This window comes from Lolium rigidum, chromosome 4 (genome assembly GCF_022539505.1).
Source record: "Lolium rigidum isolate FL_2022 chromosome 4, APGP_CSIRO_Lrig_0.1, whole genome shotgun sequence".
In the NCBI taxonomy this organism is placed as follows: Eukaryota; Viridiplantae; Streptophyta; class Magnoliopsida; order Poales; family Poaceae; genus Lolium; species Lolium rigidum.
Genome location: NC_061511.1, coordinates 87,632,822 through 87,650,527, shown reverse-complemented (window position 1 = coordinate 87,650,527; position 17,706 = coordinate 87,632,822). Strand labels below are relative to the sequence as shown.

The window sequence follows — 17,706 nt, the reverse complement described above, 5'->3', positions numbered from 1 at the left end:
GCTGCAGCACAAGACATGAATACAGAAGATGCTCCGATAGTCTTATACTAGTGGATAAAAAAATTATGTCCCAGCGCAGTTGACCTAATATTACTTGTAGTCATTTTCTACAGTTCCTAGTATAATTCCTTTGTATATATTTACAGTTAGTAAATTAGAATTTTATATGGTTTTAAGGATATGTATTACTATGAAAGAAACATAGGCGGGGGCTAGGGTGGAAACCCTAGCAGTCGCTGCCATCTTCCTTGTCCTTTCGTCTACGACTAGAAATCGACGGGTCCCCGCTTCTCTACTTGCCACTCCGGTGGCTGGAGGAGGTGGAAACCTCGGACATGCGCTGGGGCTACAGAAGGGATCCTAAAGTTAGAGTTTAGTCAATCGTTATTGTCGTTATGATGGCTCTTGACGATGTTTTGCGGGACAATAATAAGGTATACCCGCCTCCTCTTCCACCTCATCGGCGACGATCTTGTCGGTGACGTTGAGGTGGCATTGAGGAGGGCGAGGACTCGTCTGGTCGCTGCTCCCATGGAGTGGTAGATCTCGTCCAGTCTGATAGCTTGGTGTTACAAGATTCGGATCAATTCAAAGGTTCAATGGCGACGACTTCATCTCTGGAGAGATGGTCCTATAAGAGAGCAGTGACAGCAGCGCATAGGCGGCTCGCTCCTCTGCCGACATTAGATATGATACAAAATCACAATCAAGCATGTTGTTTTGAAACGTTCAGGTCACATGCATAACCATAAGCTGTTAACAAAGTAATGCTAGGCAAAACCACTGTCTTGTGGCGAAGGAAGCACACAATGTTTCTTCATTTTCCGTTTAGGTAACCAACTGTTTGCTTATAGGCAGTGGCAGAGCTTTGACCATCATCGTAAAATGGGCTAAAAGATTTAAGTAAGGGTTGAGGGTGACGATTTAACCGTACTCTGTTTCTTAATATAAGATGTTACTAGCACAAGACCCGTGCGTTGCCACGGTAGATAACATGCTCAACACATGTAGTAGTATTTAGAAAAAAAAAACTATTAGATTTTTGTATGACGAAGTCCAAATGATCAGCGGAAATACGTCTTTCTTATACATGTTCATGTGAAACTATTTCGCCAATCTTAATCACGCCCACATCTTTTATTTCTATGTTCTAAAATATCTACATTTATTGTCTTTCGCTGCCATTACCGTAGTTAAATTTGTTTCTGGTAATATCCTTGACATCACTGCTTTGAACAAAATATACCATTGGAATTTTTATGATCAGAAGGAGTCGCCACGTCGGTCTATGGTTTTCCTAAGGATTGGTATTTTCGGATTGATACCTTCCTTTTTTTGTATTGTATCAACATTTTTATAAATCTTCCTCCTTTTGATGTTTGAAATAAAACTTTTATTCTTCCATACTATCTTTCTCTTTTCTAATAAATTTTGGGGAAAAAATATAGGGGTAGCCAAATCGTCAAGGCCACCTTCATTTTCTCAGCACCGCAAGCCAAGCTCCAATTTTCCTCTCGACCTCTCTCGTTGGGGATCCGCCTACGTTGTCCTTCCTGAATCTCCTCTCATTGCATGTCTTTCTGTGTTCCACTCCTCGTTGCATGTCTCAAGACCCAGCTTAATTTAGAGCCATATATATAGAAGCATCCTGATCCTCTCCTCTCTCTTTCGTTGGCCAAGGCATCGGCACATGGGATTCTGCTTTTGTTATTCTTGAGGTGGCTTGCTGATTCTGCCAACTTCACATATATGAATGGGTAAATTTTTTTACAACGGAGCGAGGTGGGACAATTCTCACGTAACCAAGCTCAGATCCAGCGATATGTGTATATTATGAAACGAAGCGGTCATTACTGAACGTGATGTTGAATTGGGCCGTTTCATACATGGGCCAGCCCACGGTACGGAATGATGCTCGCACCATGCCGGAACCAAGCGATGAAGCGAGCGATCCCTCAACCAGCTGATTTTCTACTTCGATCGGGAAAACACCGAAACGGTATCTGCGGCAGGCAAGGGCCGGCGGCGGGATCCGCGCGAACAGAGCAGTTCTCTGCTCAAAAAGAATAAACGAACCGGTATGTGGTGGCATTCTGTTGTATTATGTATTTTGGTGGGAGGCCGCGCGTTGCAGCGGAATAAAATACCCATGCGTTGCACTGTGATATTTTTTACAAAAAAAAAAATTAGAACATGGAAACACGAAAGCTCCATTTACTCGAAAAATAAATGACACAATAACTTCAAATAAACATAAACACATTTTCAAGTGATAATTCAAAAAAGTATGGATTTACTGCAGAGTATGTTTGAACTATGAACTATCAAGCTAGATTGTATATTTACTCATTCATCAAACAAAATCTTGGTGGAAACTGCTCAATCTATAAAATCAAGAGAAGTATGAAAGAAGTTACAACTATTTTCTTAATAGAATACATATGATTGTGATGCACTTACAAAGACCCAATTATATATAGCTCAGCAAAAGAAAAGGCTAACCTATTAAACAGGTTATTTTTTCCTGAATAGCTCACCCATCGATGTTCCAACCAGCAACAAAAAGAATTTCTCCTAATCGAAGTTTTTTCCTCAGAGAAAGCTAGATTGAAATTGTTCTATGTGAACTCCTGTTGGGGTGCTTGCTATCTCTGAATATGTTGCCCGAATATTTTGCCCAGTAACCTTCAGCTCTTTGTCATTAAACTCTAATTATTAATTAATTAAAATGACGCCTTGTACTCAATTCCTCAATAATAAAATGGAAGTGGAGAGCTTTGCATCAAATGCCATTTGAATAATTTTTCTGATTATACCTAGAGTGTTTGCACATGTCATAAGATCCACCCTAATTTCTTCAAGCCTCATGGCTCTCCATCTCTTCTTCACTTTAGAGAATATATTGCCTACACAAAATAAAATATAAGTTGTTTGATCAGCATAGAAAAATCCACGAGACAACTGAATACTTACATCTCTAATCATGATTGTTAGACTTAAATAATAAATTCAACGCAATATAGGCGATACAAATCTTTTAAGGTGCATACCATTGTTAAACATCGATTTTTCAGACATGTTACTTATCGCTTCATCTCAAGGATCAAAGCACATAAATAAACATTAATTCCCCATACTATAGGCTCATAATGCCTGCCTTCAGAATTTGTATATGTTTCATTTGGAGCCTTGCGCTTTACAACTAAAAGCATGTAGGTGAATTCATAAATTAAGGCACAAGAGAAGAAAGGGCATTTTAGCAATCTACGAAGCAGTGAGAACTCACAGCTCACCTGGGATATTTTAGCAATCCATGAAAGAGGATGACTCACCTGGGCAATTATCTAGGGAAGAGGATGACGATATCTCACATGATCAATTCGTCCATCTACAAATCAAAGGGCCAGAGGTCACGTTGCTAGGAATAATAACCCAAGTGCTTCCTTCAGATTCTCCTCATACTCATCATCCTGTGCAGCATAGTCATCCTACATTTGTTACACATTTGTTACATTGGTGATACTGGAGACTGTACGCATCGCCCCTTGCATGTCTGCATCCAAATCGCCCCATGCTGCAGGCAGCGTCACACGGCTGGGCGCACATGTTTGCCCCAGTTCAGTAGCGAGTATCTATACAGGAGGAACTCGGCCCCGTCCCAGTGCGGAGGTGCCCACACCCAGGCCGGCAAAGAAGAAGATTGACTTCAGGGAAATCGCAGCGGCGCTCGGGCGGCTGATCCTTCTCGTTTTGGAACCGCAGACTGAGGCAGAGGTCCCGGCACATGGGTAGCTTGCTCTCCTCCCTTGGATACGGCCAAATCGGAAGGCGTCGGAGATGGCAGAGGGGTCGGCAGCAGGCGGTTCAGTTCCTCCCATCGGATGAGGGAGATGGCGCCATTTGCCGGAGATACATGGGTGGTGGCGGATGGGGATTCGAAGACAGGTTCCGAACGCCAGCGTGTGGAGCAATTGCACGGCGTTGTGGAATTCCCCACGCGCCACGCTGCCGCCGTACAGCTCCACTGCACGCCCCATCCTCGCCGCGGGGCTCCATGCTTGCCGAAGCCGGCTCCGCCCTGGACCGATTCCTCCCTTCCAGGCCCTCTCCGTCCAAGGAACCGCCGCCATAGGCTCCCCTACGGTCCTGCCCACGCCGTCGTCCGGCTCTACTACATGCCATGTCCTCGCCGCGGGGGCTCCCTGTTTGTCCGAGCCGGCTCCGCCCTGGACCGGTTCCTGGCGTCCAGGCACTTGCCACCGATGTCTGCGTCGATTGCCTTCCAAGATCGGCCGGATTCCTACCAAGAACGTATTGTTTCAGGTGGATCTGGTGTGTAGGTTACCACGGCGGCCGGAGTGGCATGTGGCGGCGGCGGGGTTCGAAGTGGAGGTACCCTACAGAAAGAAAGAGAGATGGAGGTCGGGCCTCACGAAGAAAAACGTTTTGGGATGAACGACGGGGTGGGAGACTGTGGGTTAAGTTGACCTAGGCGGTGGCAGTACCCGTAAATTTGACAGAAAACACGTGTAGTTAAAAACGGATGAAAAAATAAGGAAGAAACTTTACTGTCTTTATTAGTACGTAAAGATTACTGGCATTATACTGGAAACAGACTCCATTAATCTGGCAAAAGCGTTGATGAGCACTGAGTTTGATTTGGCTCCTGAGGGTATCATCTTCCGTGACCTACGGTTGTACCTTTCTTTAAATTTCGTTTTTTCAGAAGTGGTTTTTGCACCACGTGCTTGTAATAAAGTTGCTCATGAACTGGCGGCTCTTGGTGTATCGCAGCGAAACAGTCGTACGCTGTGGATAGACACGGTGCCAGATGATGTAATGGTTGTGTTGGCAAGCGAGTTCGCTGAGCCAGGTTAAATGGAATCATGTTGTTCCAGGTCAAAAAAAAAAAGTACATAAAGATTACAACCAATATAGAGGGTAATATATGCCAACAAAAAAATACTAACGTATTTTCAGTATTGTGAAGTCTTTGAGTTGGGGGTGTGTGGATGGCCCTCCTTGGCCCCACTGCCTATGGCTATTTTCCCACTGAAATATTATGCAACAAAGTTAAACACAAGAAAATATAGCAACATTTTGCTAGATTCATATCAGAATTGAAGTATTTGCTCCTAATTGTAAGCGTTTCATATATGCCAAGCCAATGTTGAATACTATTTCATATATCTTATCCAGAAACCAAGCAAATGCTCGCCCAGTCTAAATTAGAGGCACATGGAGGACAACCAAAAGCATAATCATACCCACTTATCTGACATTCCTTAACCTCCACAACGAGGTGTTCACAAGTCCCAAACCGGTGAACATCAGTATCCGGCACCTAATTACAGTGGATGCCGCTGGCAGCGCTTGCACAAGATAGCATATACAACACCCAAAACTGCGTCTCCCACAAAACACAAATGAAATGAAGGAACACCGAATAATTAAACAAGATGAAACATACAGCACAAACAAGATCACAATGCCATGCGGCCCTTGACGTCTTCTTCAACTAGCAGGTATACAAGGACAGCAGCCAGCACGGCTGCAAATGCCACGGCTACGTACTTCCAGTTGAGCAGCGAAGGCTTTATGGTTCGTGTTGCTTCCAGCGTGCCATCGCCAGAGGAGTCCCCCTCCTCTCGTGTGTCTGTCTTGGTTTCCTCCTCGTTGATAGAATCTGCACGTTTCTCCACCTGCGGTAAAACATGGATAAACATTTATAATTTATACTATAACACAATGACAGTTTGAGCAACTTAGCAATTGCATCCAGAATGTTAGCACCGCGCAAGTGTAAATATTTGGAAGGAGAGTGTGCTTAGAATGCAGGCCACGTCAGCGCAAAAAACAGCAATCCAAGAGTAGTTCGGTTCTTTAGCTACAAGTCAAGGTAGCACCTAATACCATGCGCTGCAACATTTTCCACCGTTAGCTGTTTGCATTCCTAAAGTCGGATCGGTGGAGCAATAGTTACGCATATATAACATTCGCAAGGGGAACTGTACAGAAGTCATTTTCCAAAATTAATGACCAAACTGCATCAAACTACGGTCTGGAACTTCGCTAAAACGTTAAATTCTAAAAATATGATAGTACAAGATTTGGTGTTCCTTTCCATAGTAGTATATTACAATGTGCATTTAGCGTGACAAGATGATTGACCTAGAGTAACCAGCCTTTTGATCAATGGCATTGGCCTAGCCCAAGTTCTACCGCTAATCAGACCTGGTGCAACAGTTGATCTTATTAGAGCATCTGCATCCCATGGTGCTAATGAGAGACTAAAGACGAATAAATAGTAGGCATCGACGCTAAGGGCAAACTGGCAACAAAGCTAAACTTAGCTGCTAAAGTTAAGTGACATAAATATTGCTTCCTCCGTTCACTGATATAAGACGTTTTAGCAAAACATCCTATATTAATGAACGGAGGGAGTATTTTAAATATGAAAAATTTAAGTTTTCTGTAAGCTTAGTAGGTAGTAGCAACTGTAGGTGGTGAAGTACAAGTAGCTCAAAATGGCACTGTGGAGAGAGAGAGGTTGTACATCCTCCTTAGCACATCATTATATGCTAAGGGATGTCAGTGCTCATGAACTCTACTTTGAAGAAGAGGTCAATTACAGAAGACTCTCACCTCATTTTGTGATGATGAAAAATCTGGAGCTATTCCCTCAGCCAATTTATTGAACTGAAGTTCAACATCTTTACCAGTAGTGTTTTTGTACAACTTCGTACCATCCTTAACACTTCCTTTGCACTTGTGAGCCAATATCTTGTTCTTCTTTGTTAACATAGAAATCTGCAGGCACAATTAAGACCAAACCAGCTAATGATTATCGCACAATATAAGAACATGTAAAGCAGTATCCAAATCTGTGATAATTTATGCTATCCAAATATCACATGGAACACCGATAATTAAGAAAAACCATTGGCAGAAACAGAGAACAACAATTGCTAAGTCAAAAGTTCGAAGCTACTTAAGGTACCTTAGCATGCAGACTGAAACCAGAAGCTCATAATTAATGCTTAGTGAATATGTTCCAATCTAAAAGGGTCATGACAATTAGGAATAGCTCAATAGGCATACCAAACAATATTATGAAAAGAGCTCTGTGACTGTATACAGGTACCTCTATATAGGATAACTCTTGACCATAAAGCTTAAGGATTATTAATCTAATTTAAGAGGGTACGTGTGTTGCTCATTCTATGATGCGCCGAAATTTTGACAAAAATATCGCCAACTGTCCAAGTCGCATTCATACCGAGTTATCAACTATCATCTCAAGTTCTAGCACATACAGTTTGTACCAACATCAACAAGACTAATCAAATACCAAAAACAGTATGTCTGGTTCCATCTGTCCAAACTCCAAAATATAGCCATTCAACATTCAAACAGAGTTCCATGCAAACTCTTAAGAGTTACTAGGAATCTTATAAGTTATGGTTAATTTATTAACTATATAAGTTGGAATCCAAAATATCAACCCAGCACATAAAAATCAAATTATCATATTTAAGAATTCTTCGGAATGACTGAATCATCATGTTAACATGTATGTACAGGACCCCTAAAAAAACATGTATGTACAGGAATGAGGAAGCAGCAATAAGAGTCAATAATGAAAAATTTAATGGTGTGTATGCAATCGTGCATATACCTGGAGATGAAGTCGTTCTCTTTCCATTGCAAGTTTTGTGACCAAGTCAGTAATAATTTTAGTTCTGATACCAATGTCCTTGACAGTGGATATTTTCACATGGTTGGCTTCACGTAACGAGTTTTCTAGACTTTCAACTCGACCTCTCAGAAATGATAGCTCTTCACTAAGTTCCAAATTAGTGTCAGTTAATAATGTACACTTTGATTCAGCATTTAGAGCCCTGGTTTCAGCTTTAGAAAGCTTTCCTTTCAGATCTTCAATCATATGCTCCATGTCAGATATTGTAGATTTCAGCATAATCTTCTGTTCAACAATGGCATCAACTGATGCCTTTGCATGCTCCAACTGGGCATTTGACTCCATCAATTCCCTCTCCAGAAGACTGGCCTTGTCTGAACCCTGGCTTTTAAGAGAGCTTAGCTCCCCACTGAGTTCAATATTATCTTTGGTTAACTGCATGCACCTTACCTCAGCATTTTGTGCTCTATTTTCAGCTCTCAAGACATCATCTTTGAGATTCTTAACAATAGTTTCCAGTGTGCTTAGCTCAGTGTGCAGCACATTCTGCTTTTCCTGACTTGTTTCTGATGATGCCTTTGCTAACAACAACTGCGAATCAGATTCCCTTATATGTTTTTCTAGTTCATCCACTTTATGTTGCAAGGACAACAACGCCTGATTCTGCACAGCTTCTTCAGCTGCAACTTTTTTACTATCTTCTTGCATCCTTGTCTCTTGGTTTGTTTTCAGAAAAGATAGTTCCATCAAGCTGTCTTCTAACTTGGAGTTGAGATCATCTTCTCTAGATATGGATGCACTTAAATGGAACTGTGTGGTATTAAGTCTACTTATAAGTTCCCTAGAAGTTCCCAAGAGTAACTCAGAAGCATTTTCTGCTTCAAACAATCTCCCCGAATTAGTTTCTGTTAACTCTTCTAGGAAATATATTTCTTGTTTTCGGTGATGAAGCTTCATTTCAAGTTCTTCTACAACATATCTCGAATCAGAGAGCTTCTTTTCAAGATCTAGCTCACTTGCTATGGATTGCTCTAGCATCTGCAAAACATTTCTCCGTTGATCTTCAGTCTGCATACTAGTGTCGGATGACATATGACCATTTTCACACACACCGTGTTCAGTAATTCCTGTACAAGTGCAGTTAGAAAGGGATGCAGTTGAAGCATACAGAACATAGGGATAAGTGAGCATTACCGGCTTGGTCGCTGGAAAACTCAATGGCTTTCTCGAACTTTGCAGACTCCTTTCTGATATCAGCAATTAGATCCTGCATCTGTTTCAATGAAGACATAGCAGCATCCAGCTTAGCTTTAACCTTGCCTCCAGATTCTTCATCATAAACCTTGTGCTCCACATTTCTAGCGTCAATCTGAAGAGAACTAATCATGTCATCTAACTCTTGGACTTCTGCATCGAGGATACCGTACAAGAGGTCCAACTCGAAAGCATTTTCAGCAGTCTCGGAAGAAACAGATTCGTTTTCCCAGGTAAGAGGCTCAAAATCAGTAGCTCGGCGAGCTATTTCCATCACCAGCATCTCCAAATTCAGTAATTTCTCGGAGGCAAATGCAAGTTCGAGTTCTACTCTTGTAAGGCTTTCCATGTTGGTTCCTACTAAATTCATCCTATCTCCTCCAGGCAGGGTATTTTCTTGGACAGAAACGTCATTTATGGTGGTATCGGCATTCATCATTCCTTGTCTGCCTCCTGCGCATGAGGTCGCATTAAAATAAGAAGACATTGATATGAGATACATACAAGCAACAGGTTATACGGAAGATTAATATAGTAATATATAGATGAAATACGGAAAGAAACCACACGAATAACAAAAACCAGAGCACGAACAATGTGTTTTAGCTTACGGGTCATAGGATGGTCGGCAGTTAAACATAGCTGATGGTAACATCAGCATGCCAACGGCCCAATTGGACCAGAGCAATCTAGCAACACTATGTGAGCTCATCCTATATTCAAGCATCAATCCAGCAGGACAGAACCCACATAACCAGCTCCTCCAGGTGGGCATCAGTGCATTGGCAGTGTGCCGGCAGCGGCGGAACTAGAGGTGTGCTTGAGTGTGGACCGGCGTACGCAGAAATCGCGGAGACCGATGGGGTTGAAGTAATTACAGCTGAAAACAGGCTCATACCTCAAAAACCGATGGCCAGCAAGGATGCGATGTCGCGATGAGCGAAGAGCTGGAACGGCGATGCGCCTGAGAGGCGGCGGAGGGGAGAGAAGCTTGAGGCGTCGGCGTCGGCGTCGGAGTGAGGACTCTAGGAGAGATTCAGATCGGCGTTGGGTCGGGTTGGTAAGTCGGGATTACGGAGAGGAAGAAAGAAATGTACCGGCCGGCGGAGACTGTGGAGAAGTGGAGAGGAAGTGGAGAGATCAGAGATTCAGAGATGCCTACAGCGTGGACTGGCTAGAGTTCTCTTTAGGGCATTTCTTTTACTAGCTAGATTAGATTTTCAAGTCTAAATTGTTCTACTCCCTCCAAATCTCCAATCTATATTACTTAATACTAAAATGGTTATATTTACAAATATATCTAGATACATCAATATTAGCATCAAGTAACATGAATAGGGAGTAAAAAAAAGTAACTGCAGGGTCTCGAATTAATATGGGCATGCATAGTTGCAGACAGAGGTCGTTTTGCCTGCTGTAAACTGCGGCTGTTGTTGTCCTTGTTATCCTTTTGCCTTTGTAAGGCCAATGGTCACTGTAAACAGGGGCGGAGCTCCCAGTAGGGCAAGGTAGGGCGGCCGCCCTACCTTGATTTTTAGCAAAAAAAACTACATATATATAAGCATTTGTCAGTGTATATTCGAGTTACAGTAGTTTCAGCTCGTTTCTGGGAAATAAACGAAGAGAAATACGTAAACTGGGCTGGTTTTCAATTGCGTTGGCCGAACTGGGCTTGATGGGCTGCTCACGGGGGAGACGCGACTGGGCGAGCGGCCGAACGCAAGGCTGAAGCCACGATCGCTAGTCTGATCGCTAGTATGTTTCTCTGTGATCGGCCTGATCGCTCGATCGCGATCGGACCTCCTCTTCGCCACGCACCGACGCCCAACCGACGCCGTCGTGATATGTGACCTCTTCTCCGGTTCGCCACGCACCGACGCCCAGCCGACGCCTCGAGGACTGCTGCAGAGCTGCTGTCTAGTGGAGAGAACGAAGCAGCTGTGAACGCTCAGGCAAGGCCGGCATCCGGATTTCCGAAGTAGATCGACATTGAAGAGTACGGATGGACATAAAAATGAAGGGACCTGCAGCTGCAAACATGGGAGGTACAATGTTTTTGACAATGTAGTGATTTCATATTTTTATTATTGGATGCGGATAATAGGGTTTGAAGTTATGAATTGTGAACTAGGTAAATTGGCAAATACTCACATAACTGATTACTCGTGTCTTAATTGTGGATTGCAGATATAAAAAGATTTTTTCTGCCACTTGCTAGTCGCACCGTCTCTAATTCACCAAGCACCCATGAATCTGATGGAAATGAAAATATTATGGAACATCAAGAGGAAGATCCAGAAGTGGAAGAATGGATTAGATCTATGGCCACCGAAACGGAACAAGTGGAAGACTCCGTTGAAGCCACAATGGCAGAGAATGTTGAGGTTCTAGGAGCTGAAGGTATAACTGATTTCATAGATTACATAAAGCCCGATCCAGGTCTTCGCATTCCACTTGATCGTTTCTCTCCCAATGTTAGGGACGATGTTAGATTTGCTTACTTAAGGAATGGTCCAACTCAGCCAACTGATCATAATTTCCCTCCAAATAAAGATAATAGATCCTTTCGGCCACAATGGTATAAGAATTTTGATTGGTTGGAATATAGTGTGGAAAAGGATAGGGCTTATTGCTTCTACTGTTATCTTTTCAAACATGATCGTATGGATGAGAAATTTGGGCATGATGTCTTTACCAAATCTGGGTACAACCATTGGAAAAATGGGGTGGATGCATTTCGTAAGCATGTCGGAGGGCCATGTAGCAGACATAATATGTCAAGGTCAGCATGTGATGATTTTAAGTATCAGAAGACAAGTGTGAAAAGCAAAGTTACAACTTATACAAGTGATGCACTAGTAAAGTATGAAACTCGTGTTGATACTTCTTTGGGAATTGTAAGTTATCTAGCATTGCAAGGTGAACCATTACGTGGACATGATGAATCAGCTTCTTCTTTAAACAAAGGTAATTTCTTGGAGATGCTTGATTGGTATAAAGAAAGAAATAGGGAAGTGAAGCTTGCATTTGAAGAGCTATGTCCTAAAAATGCCAAAATGACTTCCCCAACTATTCAGAAAGCACTTGCCAGACATTGTGCGCAGGCAGTCACCAAATCCATCAAAAAAGAGATGGATGGTTGTCTTTTCTATGTCCTTATGTCCTTATAGATGAATCCCATGATATATCTGTGAAAGAACAAATGGCCGTGGTTGTGAGGTAAGTGTCAAAGTGTGTTAAGTATTTTGTCTTTACTTCTTTTCTATGTAGTGTTATTCAACCAGTTTTATCATTTTATTGTAGGTATGTGAACAAGAGTGGAGATATTATTGAAAGATTTTTGGGTATTCAGCATGTCCCAAACACAACATCTATAGCTTTAAAGAAGGCACTTTTGGAGGTTTTCTCTACACACGGTCTACTTATTGCAAGACTACGAGGGCAAGGGTATGATGGAGCATCTAATATGAGGGGAGAATTTAATGGCCTTCAGAAATTAATCCGTGATGAGAACCCAAATTCTTTTTATGTTCATTGCTTTGCTCACCAGTTGCAGCTGACTGTTGTTGCTTTATCGAGGTGTTGCAAAGGTCTTGAGGATTTCTTTGACGATGTGAAAGAGATTGCCAATCTCTCTAGTTCATCTTGCAGGAGGAAGGATATATTGCTTGATAAGCACAAAGAGAATCTTCTATCTAAGATCAAGAAAGGTGAAATGCCCACGGGAAGAGGGAAAAATCAAGAAACATCTTTGTGCCGACCTGGAGATACAAGGTGGGGTTCTCACTACACAACGTTATGTCGTATTGAATCAATGTGGGATGCAGCGATAGAAATTTATAGCATTGTTGAGTATGATTCTCGCAATCCAACTAAGGCTGGAGGTTATGTTCATAAAATGGAGACTTTTAGTTTTGTGTTCCACATGAAGATGATGTTAAGACTGCTTCGTATGACAAATGATGTATCTCTTCTATTGCAAAAGAAGGATCAGAATATTGTTCAGGTATACGATAACATTTAATAGTTACTTTTTCTATGTATATTTTGTTGATCTAAACTTCTATTTGTATCATTTCAGACCATATCTTTGGTTACGGATGTGAGAACATGTTTGGTTAATTGGAGAAATCATGGTTGGGATTCACTCTTGGAAGATGTCAAATCATTTTGCATTGAAAATGGGGTAAAACAAGAAAAGGGGGAAGAGACGCACTCACCACTGATCATTTTTATCGTGTTGACACCTTCTATGTTGCCATAGACTCTATTATCACAGAGTTTGATCATCGCTTTAATGAGGCATCTTCGGAGGTTATTCGAACTTCTCTTGTCTTGATCCAAGAGACTCATTTGCTAGTTCGATGTGAGTAAACTTGCTCGGCTTACAGAGATTTATCATGAGGATTTCTCTGATTATGAGCGAGATCATATACAAGATTCCCTTAAGTTATTTCTTGTTCATATGAAGAGAGTTGAACATTTCAGAGTTTGTTTTGACATTGCAAGCCTAGCTAAAAATATGGTTGAACTTCAAAGGCATATCATGTTCCCTACAGTTTACCGTCTTATTGAGTTGGTAATGCTTTTACCGGTTGGGACAGCAACAGTTGAAAGGGCATTCTCAGCTATGAAGATTATCAAGATGGAGTTGCGCAACAAGATGTCCGAATGGTTGGCTTAATGATTTGATGGTGTGCTACATCTAGCGAGGGATATTCAAAAGTCTTGATCTTAGTGAAATTAAAAAAGATTTTCAAAGCGAAGGTAGAGCTTTGCCATTGCCTGGAACTTCTAGACGACATTAAAGCTTCATTACGGTATGTTCGTAGGTTATACTTATATTTGAATATGTTTCTATTACCACAGTACCATTGACTATGCTTAACATCATATACAATATTATTGTGTCAAGACCATTTTATTTTTTTGTGTCAATTTTTTTATGTTATAACGTTCGCCCGACCTCAAATTTTTTTCGTCCTCCGCCACTGACTGTAAACTTCATCCATTCAAATACATGCAGCCCTTCTACATGTAATAGGCAGATAAAAAGCAGCAAATGTGTCCGGAAGTTATTTTAAATCCTGGGCACCAGTGCTCTCGTCGTATTAAAAAAATCGAAAATTGGATTAATGTGTTTAAGAAAAATTATGTAACAAAACTCTAAAAGGAGTTGATGATGTATCTCACTAACGTACAAAATCTCAATTACAAATGTTTTGTTTTTTTGAGCTACACAAAAATGGCAAAGTGATTTCTTTTTGAAGATTTGAATCACTATACTCAAATCCACATATTTGTTATTTTTGTGTAGCCTAAAATACAAATTTTTTCAGCTGAAAGTTTACATGTTTGTGGGATACAATACTGGCTACATCATAATTTATTTTCAGATTTTTCTGAAACTTAGAAATGTGATTTTTAATTAACTTTTTGAAAAGGGATCAGTGGTGCCTATGTGCACCAAATCTCTATCCCAAATGTTTGGTTAAAATAGAGGGGAGCATCTCCAAAAGAGTCCCCATTAGACCCCAAATGAATAAGTTTTTTAGGGTTTTGGTAGGAAAAAAGCTCCACCAACTGCATCTTTGTGAACGACGTTCTATATCCTTCCCCAGCACTGCCATCAAGTGGCGTCAGCCGGCATGCCGATGTTGATCGCCGTGCCTATATCCTTGTTCTATAGGGTTGTTGTTTGTCGTTACGCAAAAGCCAACCTCTAATTCTTTCAATGTGCCACCAACACCACTCATAAGTTTGAATTTTTATATAATATAATATAAAATATGCAATTAATGTAGACATAAGCAGGTAAAAAATTAATGTACTCAAGTTAAAATTTATGACCTCCTTTTCCTAAGCCGATTTCTAGGTTTTAGACCTCGCATCACCATAACAAGAAATACTATATAATTCACAAATAGAATAAGCAAGTATTTTTTTAATATCACTAACCCCGATAATGTCGATCTACCTAGCCTGTTAGGTGGGAGGATCATGTTCTGTCTCGGGAGAATAATCGCCACTAACCCCGATAACTCTAGGCATTTTTTAAACCTAACCGGTTTAGCGAGATGGTTGATACGTCTCCGACGTATCGATAATTTCTTATGTTCCATGCCACATTATTGATGATATCTACATGTTTTATACACATTATATGTCATATTTATGCGTTTTCCGGAACTAACCTATTGACGGATGCCGAAGTGCCAGTTCCTCTTTTCTGCTGTTTTTGGTTTCAGAAATCCTAGTAAGGAAATATTCTCGGAATTGGACGAAATCAACGCCCAGAGTCTTATAATTGGACGAAGCTTCCAGAACACCCGAGAGCCGCCAGAGGGGAGCCCTGGGGGCCCCACACAACACCCTGCCGCGGCCAGAGGGGGGCCGCGCCCCCCTAGTATGTGGGCCCACCAGGCCCCCTCCGAGGCTGCCCTTCCGCCTACTTAAGGTCTCCATCGCGAAAACCCAATCACGTTCGACGAAACCAGAGAAAACCTTCCAGAGCCGCCGCCATCGCGAAGCCAAGATCTGGGGGACATGAGTCTCTGTTCCGGCACGCCGCCGGGACGGGAAGTGCCTCCGGAAGGCTCCTCCATCGACACCACCGCCATCTCCGTCAACGCTGCTGTCTCCCATGAGGAGGGAGTAGTTCTCCATCGAGGCTCGGGGCTGTACCAGTAGCTATGTGGTTAATCTCTCTCCTATGTACTTCAATACAATAATCTCATGAGCTGCCTTACATGATTGAGATTCATATGATGATGCTTGTAATCTAGATGTCATTATGCTAGTCAAGTGGGTTTTACTTATGTGATCTCCGGAGACTCCTTGTCCCACGTGTGTAAAGGTGACAGTGTGTGCACCGTGTGGGTCTCTTAGGCTATATTTCACAGAATACTTATTCACCGTTATGAATGGCATAGTGAAGTGCTTATTTATATCCCTTTATGATTGCAATGTGTTTTGTATCACAATTTATCCGTGTGCTACTCTAGTGATGTTATTAAAGTAGTTTATTCCTCCCGCACGGTGTAATGGTGACACAGTGTGTGCATCGTGTAGTACTTGGTGTAGGCTATGATTGTGATCTCTTGTAGATTATGAAGTTAACTATTGCTATGATAGTATTGATGTGATCTATTCCTCCTTTCGTAGTGTGAAGGTGACAGTGTGCATGCTATGTTAGTACTTGGTTTGGTTATGTTGATCCGTTATGCACTCTAAGGTTATTTAAATATGAACATTGAATATTGTGGAGCTTGTTAACTCCGACATTGAGGGTTCGTGTAATCCTACACGCTTAGTGGTGTTCATCATCCAACAAGAGGGTGTAGAGTCTAGCATCTATCTATTTATTCTGTTATGTGATCAATGTTGAGAGTGTCCACTAGTGAAAGTATGATCCCTAGGCCTTGTTCCTAAATATCGCTATCGCTGCTTATTTACTCGTTTTACCGCATCTCGTACTTCCTGCAATATTACCACCATCAATCGCACGCCAACAAGCACTTTTCTCGGCGCCGATACTACTACTCATATTCATTCATACCACCCGTATTTCACTATCTCTTCGCCGAACTAGTGCACCTATTAGGTGTGTTGGGGACACAAGAGACTTCTTGCTTTGTGGTTGCAGGGTTGCTTGAGAGGGATATCTTTGACCTCTTCCTCCCCGAGTTCGATAAACCTTGGGTGATCCACTTAAGGGAAACTTGCTGTTGTTCTACAAACCTCTGCTCTTGGAGGCCCAACACTGTCTACAAGAATAGAAGCACCCGTAGACATCAAGCTATTTTCTGGCGCCGTTGCCGGGGAGGAAAGGTAAACGACACACACACACCGGACCCCGGCAACTAGCCACTTTTCTGGCGCCGTTGCCGGGGAGGAAAGGTAAAAGGCACTCATACTCCGGTCCCAGGTAACTAAGTACTTTTCTGTTGCCGTTGTGTGTGCTCGAAGCTATTTCCTTTAGATCCTGCAATTGCATCTTTTTGTTTCTTGTTTACACTAGTTAGGCATAATGGACAACAATGAGCTTCTTATTCTATTTCCTGATTTAAGACATGGATGGTTTGATGCGAAAATTAAAAAACCTATGGAACATATTAGTATGAACGCTTTGAACACCATTGTTGCTAATGATATGGAAAATTCTAAGCTTGGGGAAGCCGGCTTTGATGAGCATGATATTTTTAGTCCCCCAAGCATTGAGGAGAAAATTTACTTTGACGATACTTTGCCTCCTATTTATGATGATTATAATGATATTGGTCTTTTAGTACCGCCTGTTATGGAGGATAAATTTGATTATGATTACAATATGCATCCTATATTTGATGATGAGAATAATAATGATAGCTACTTTGTTGAATTTGCTCCCACTACAATTAATAAGAGTGATTATGCCTATGTGGAGAGTAATAATTTTATGCATGAGACTCATGATAATAATGCTTTATGTGATAGTTATATTGTTGAGTTTGCTCATGTTGCTACTGAAAGTTATTATGAGAGAGGAAAATATGGTTGTAGAAATTTTCATGTTACTAAAACACCTCTCTATATGCTGAAATTTTTGAAGTTACACTTGTTTTATCTTTCTATGCTTGTTGCATCATGCTTCATGAATTTGTTTATTTACAAGATTCCTATGCATAGGAAGCATTTTAGGCTTAAATTTGTTTTGAATTTGCTTCTTGATGCTCTCTTTTGCTTCAACTCTCATCCTTATTGTAGGATAACGT

The 17,706-nt window shown here is 41.5% G+C and overlaps 1 protein-coding gene across 1 annotated transcript; it reads right to left on the bottom strand.

The window, feature by feature from the left end:
- Nucleotides 1–5,258: 5,258 nt before the first annotated feature.
- Nucleotides 5,259–10,101, bottom strand: LOC124649390 (WPP domain-interacting tail-anchored protein 1-like). The gene is made up of 5 exons (XM_047189038.1): nt 9,852–10,101; nt 8,894–9,406; nt 7,679–8,826; nt 6,646–6,810; nt 5,259–5,702 (listed from the first exon to the last, which is right to left on the bottom strand). The coding sequence occupies exons 2-5, from the start codon at nt 9,390–9,392 to the stop codon at nt 5,484–5,486; spliced, it is 2,031 nt and encodes a 676-aa protein (XP_047044994.1). The 5' UTR covers nt 9,393–9,406; nt 9,852–10,101; the 3' UTR covers nt 5,259–5,483.
- Nucleotides 10,102–17,706: the final 7,605 nt, after the last annotated feature.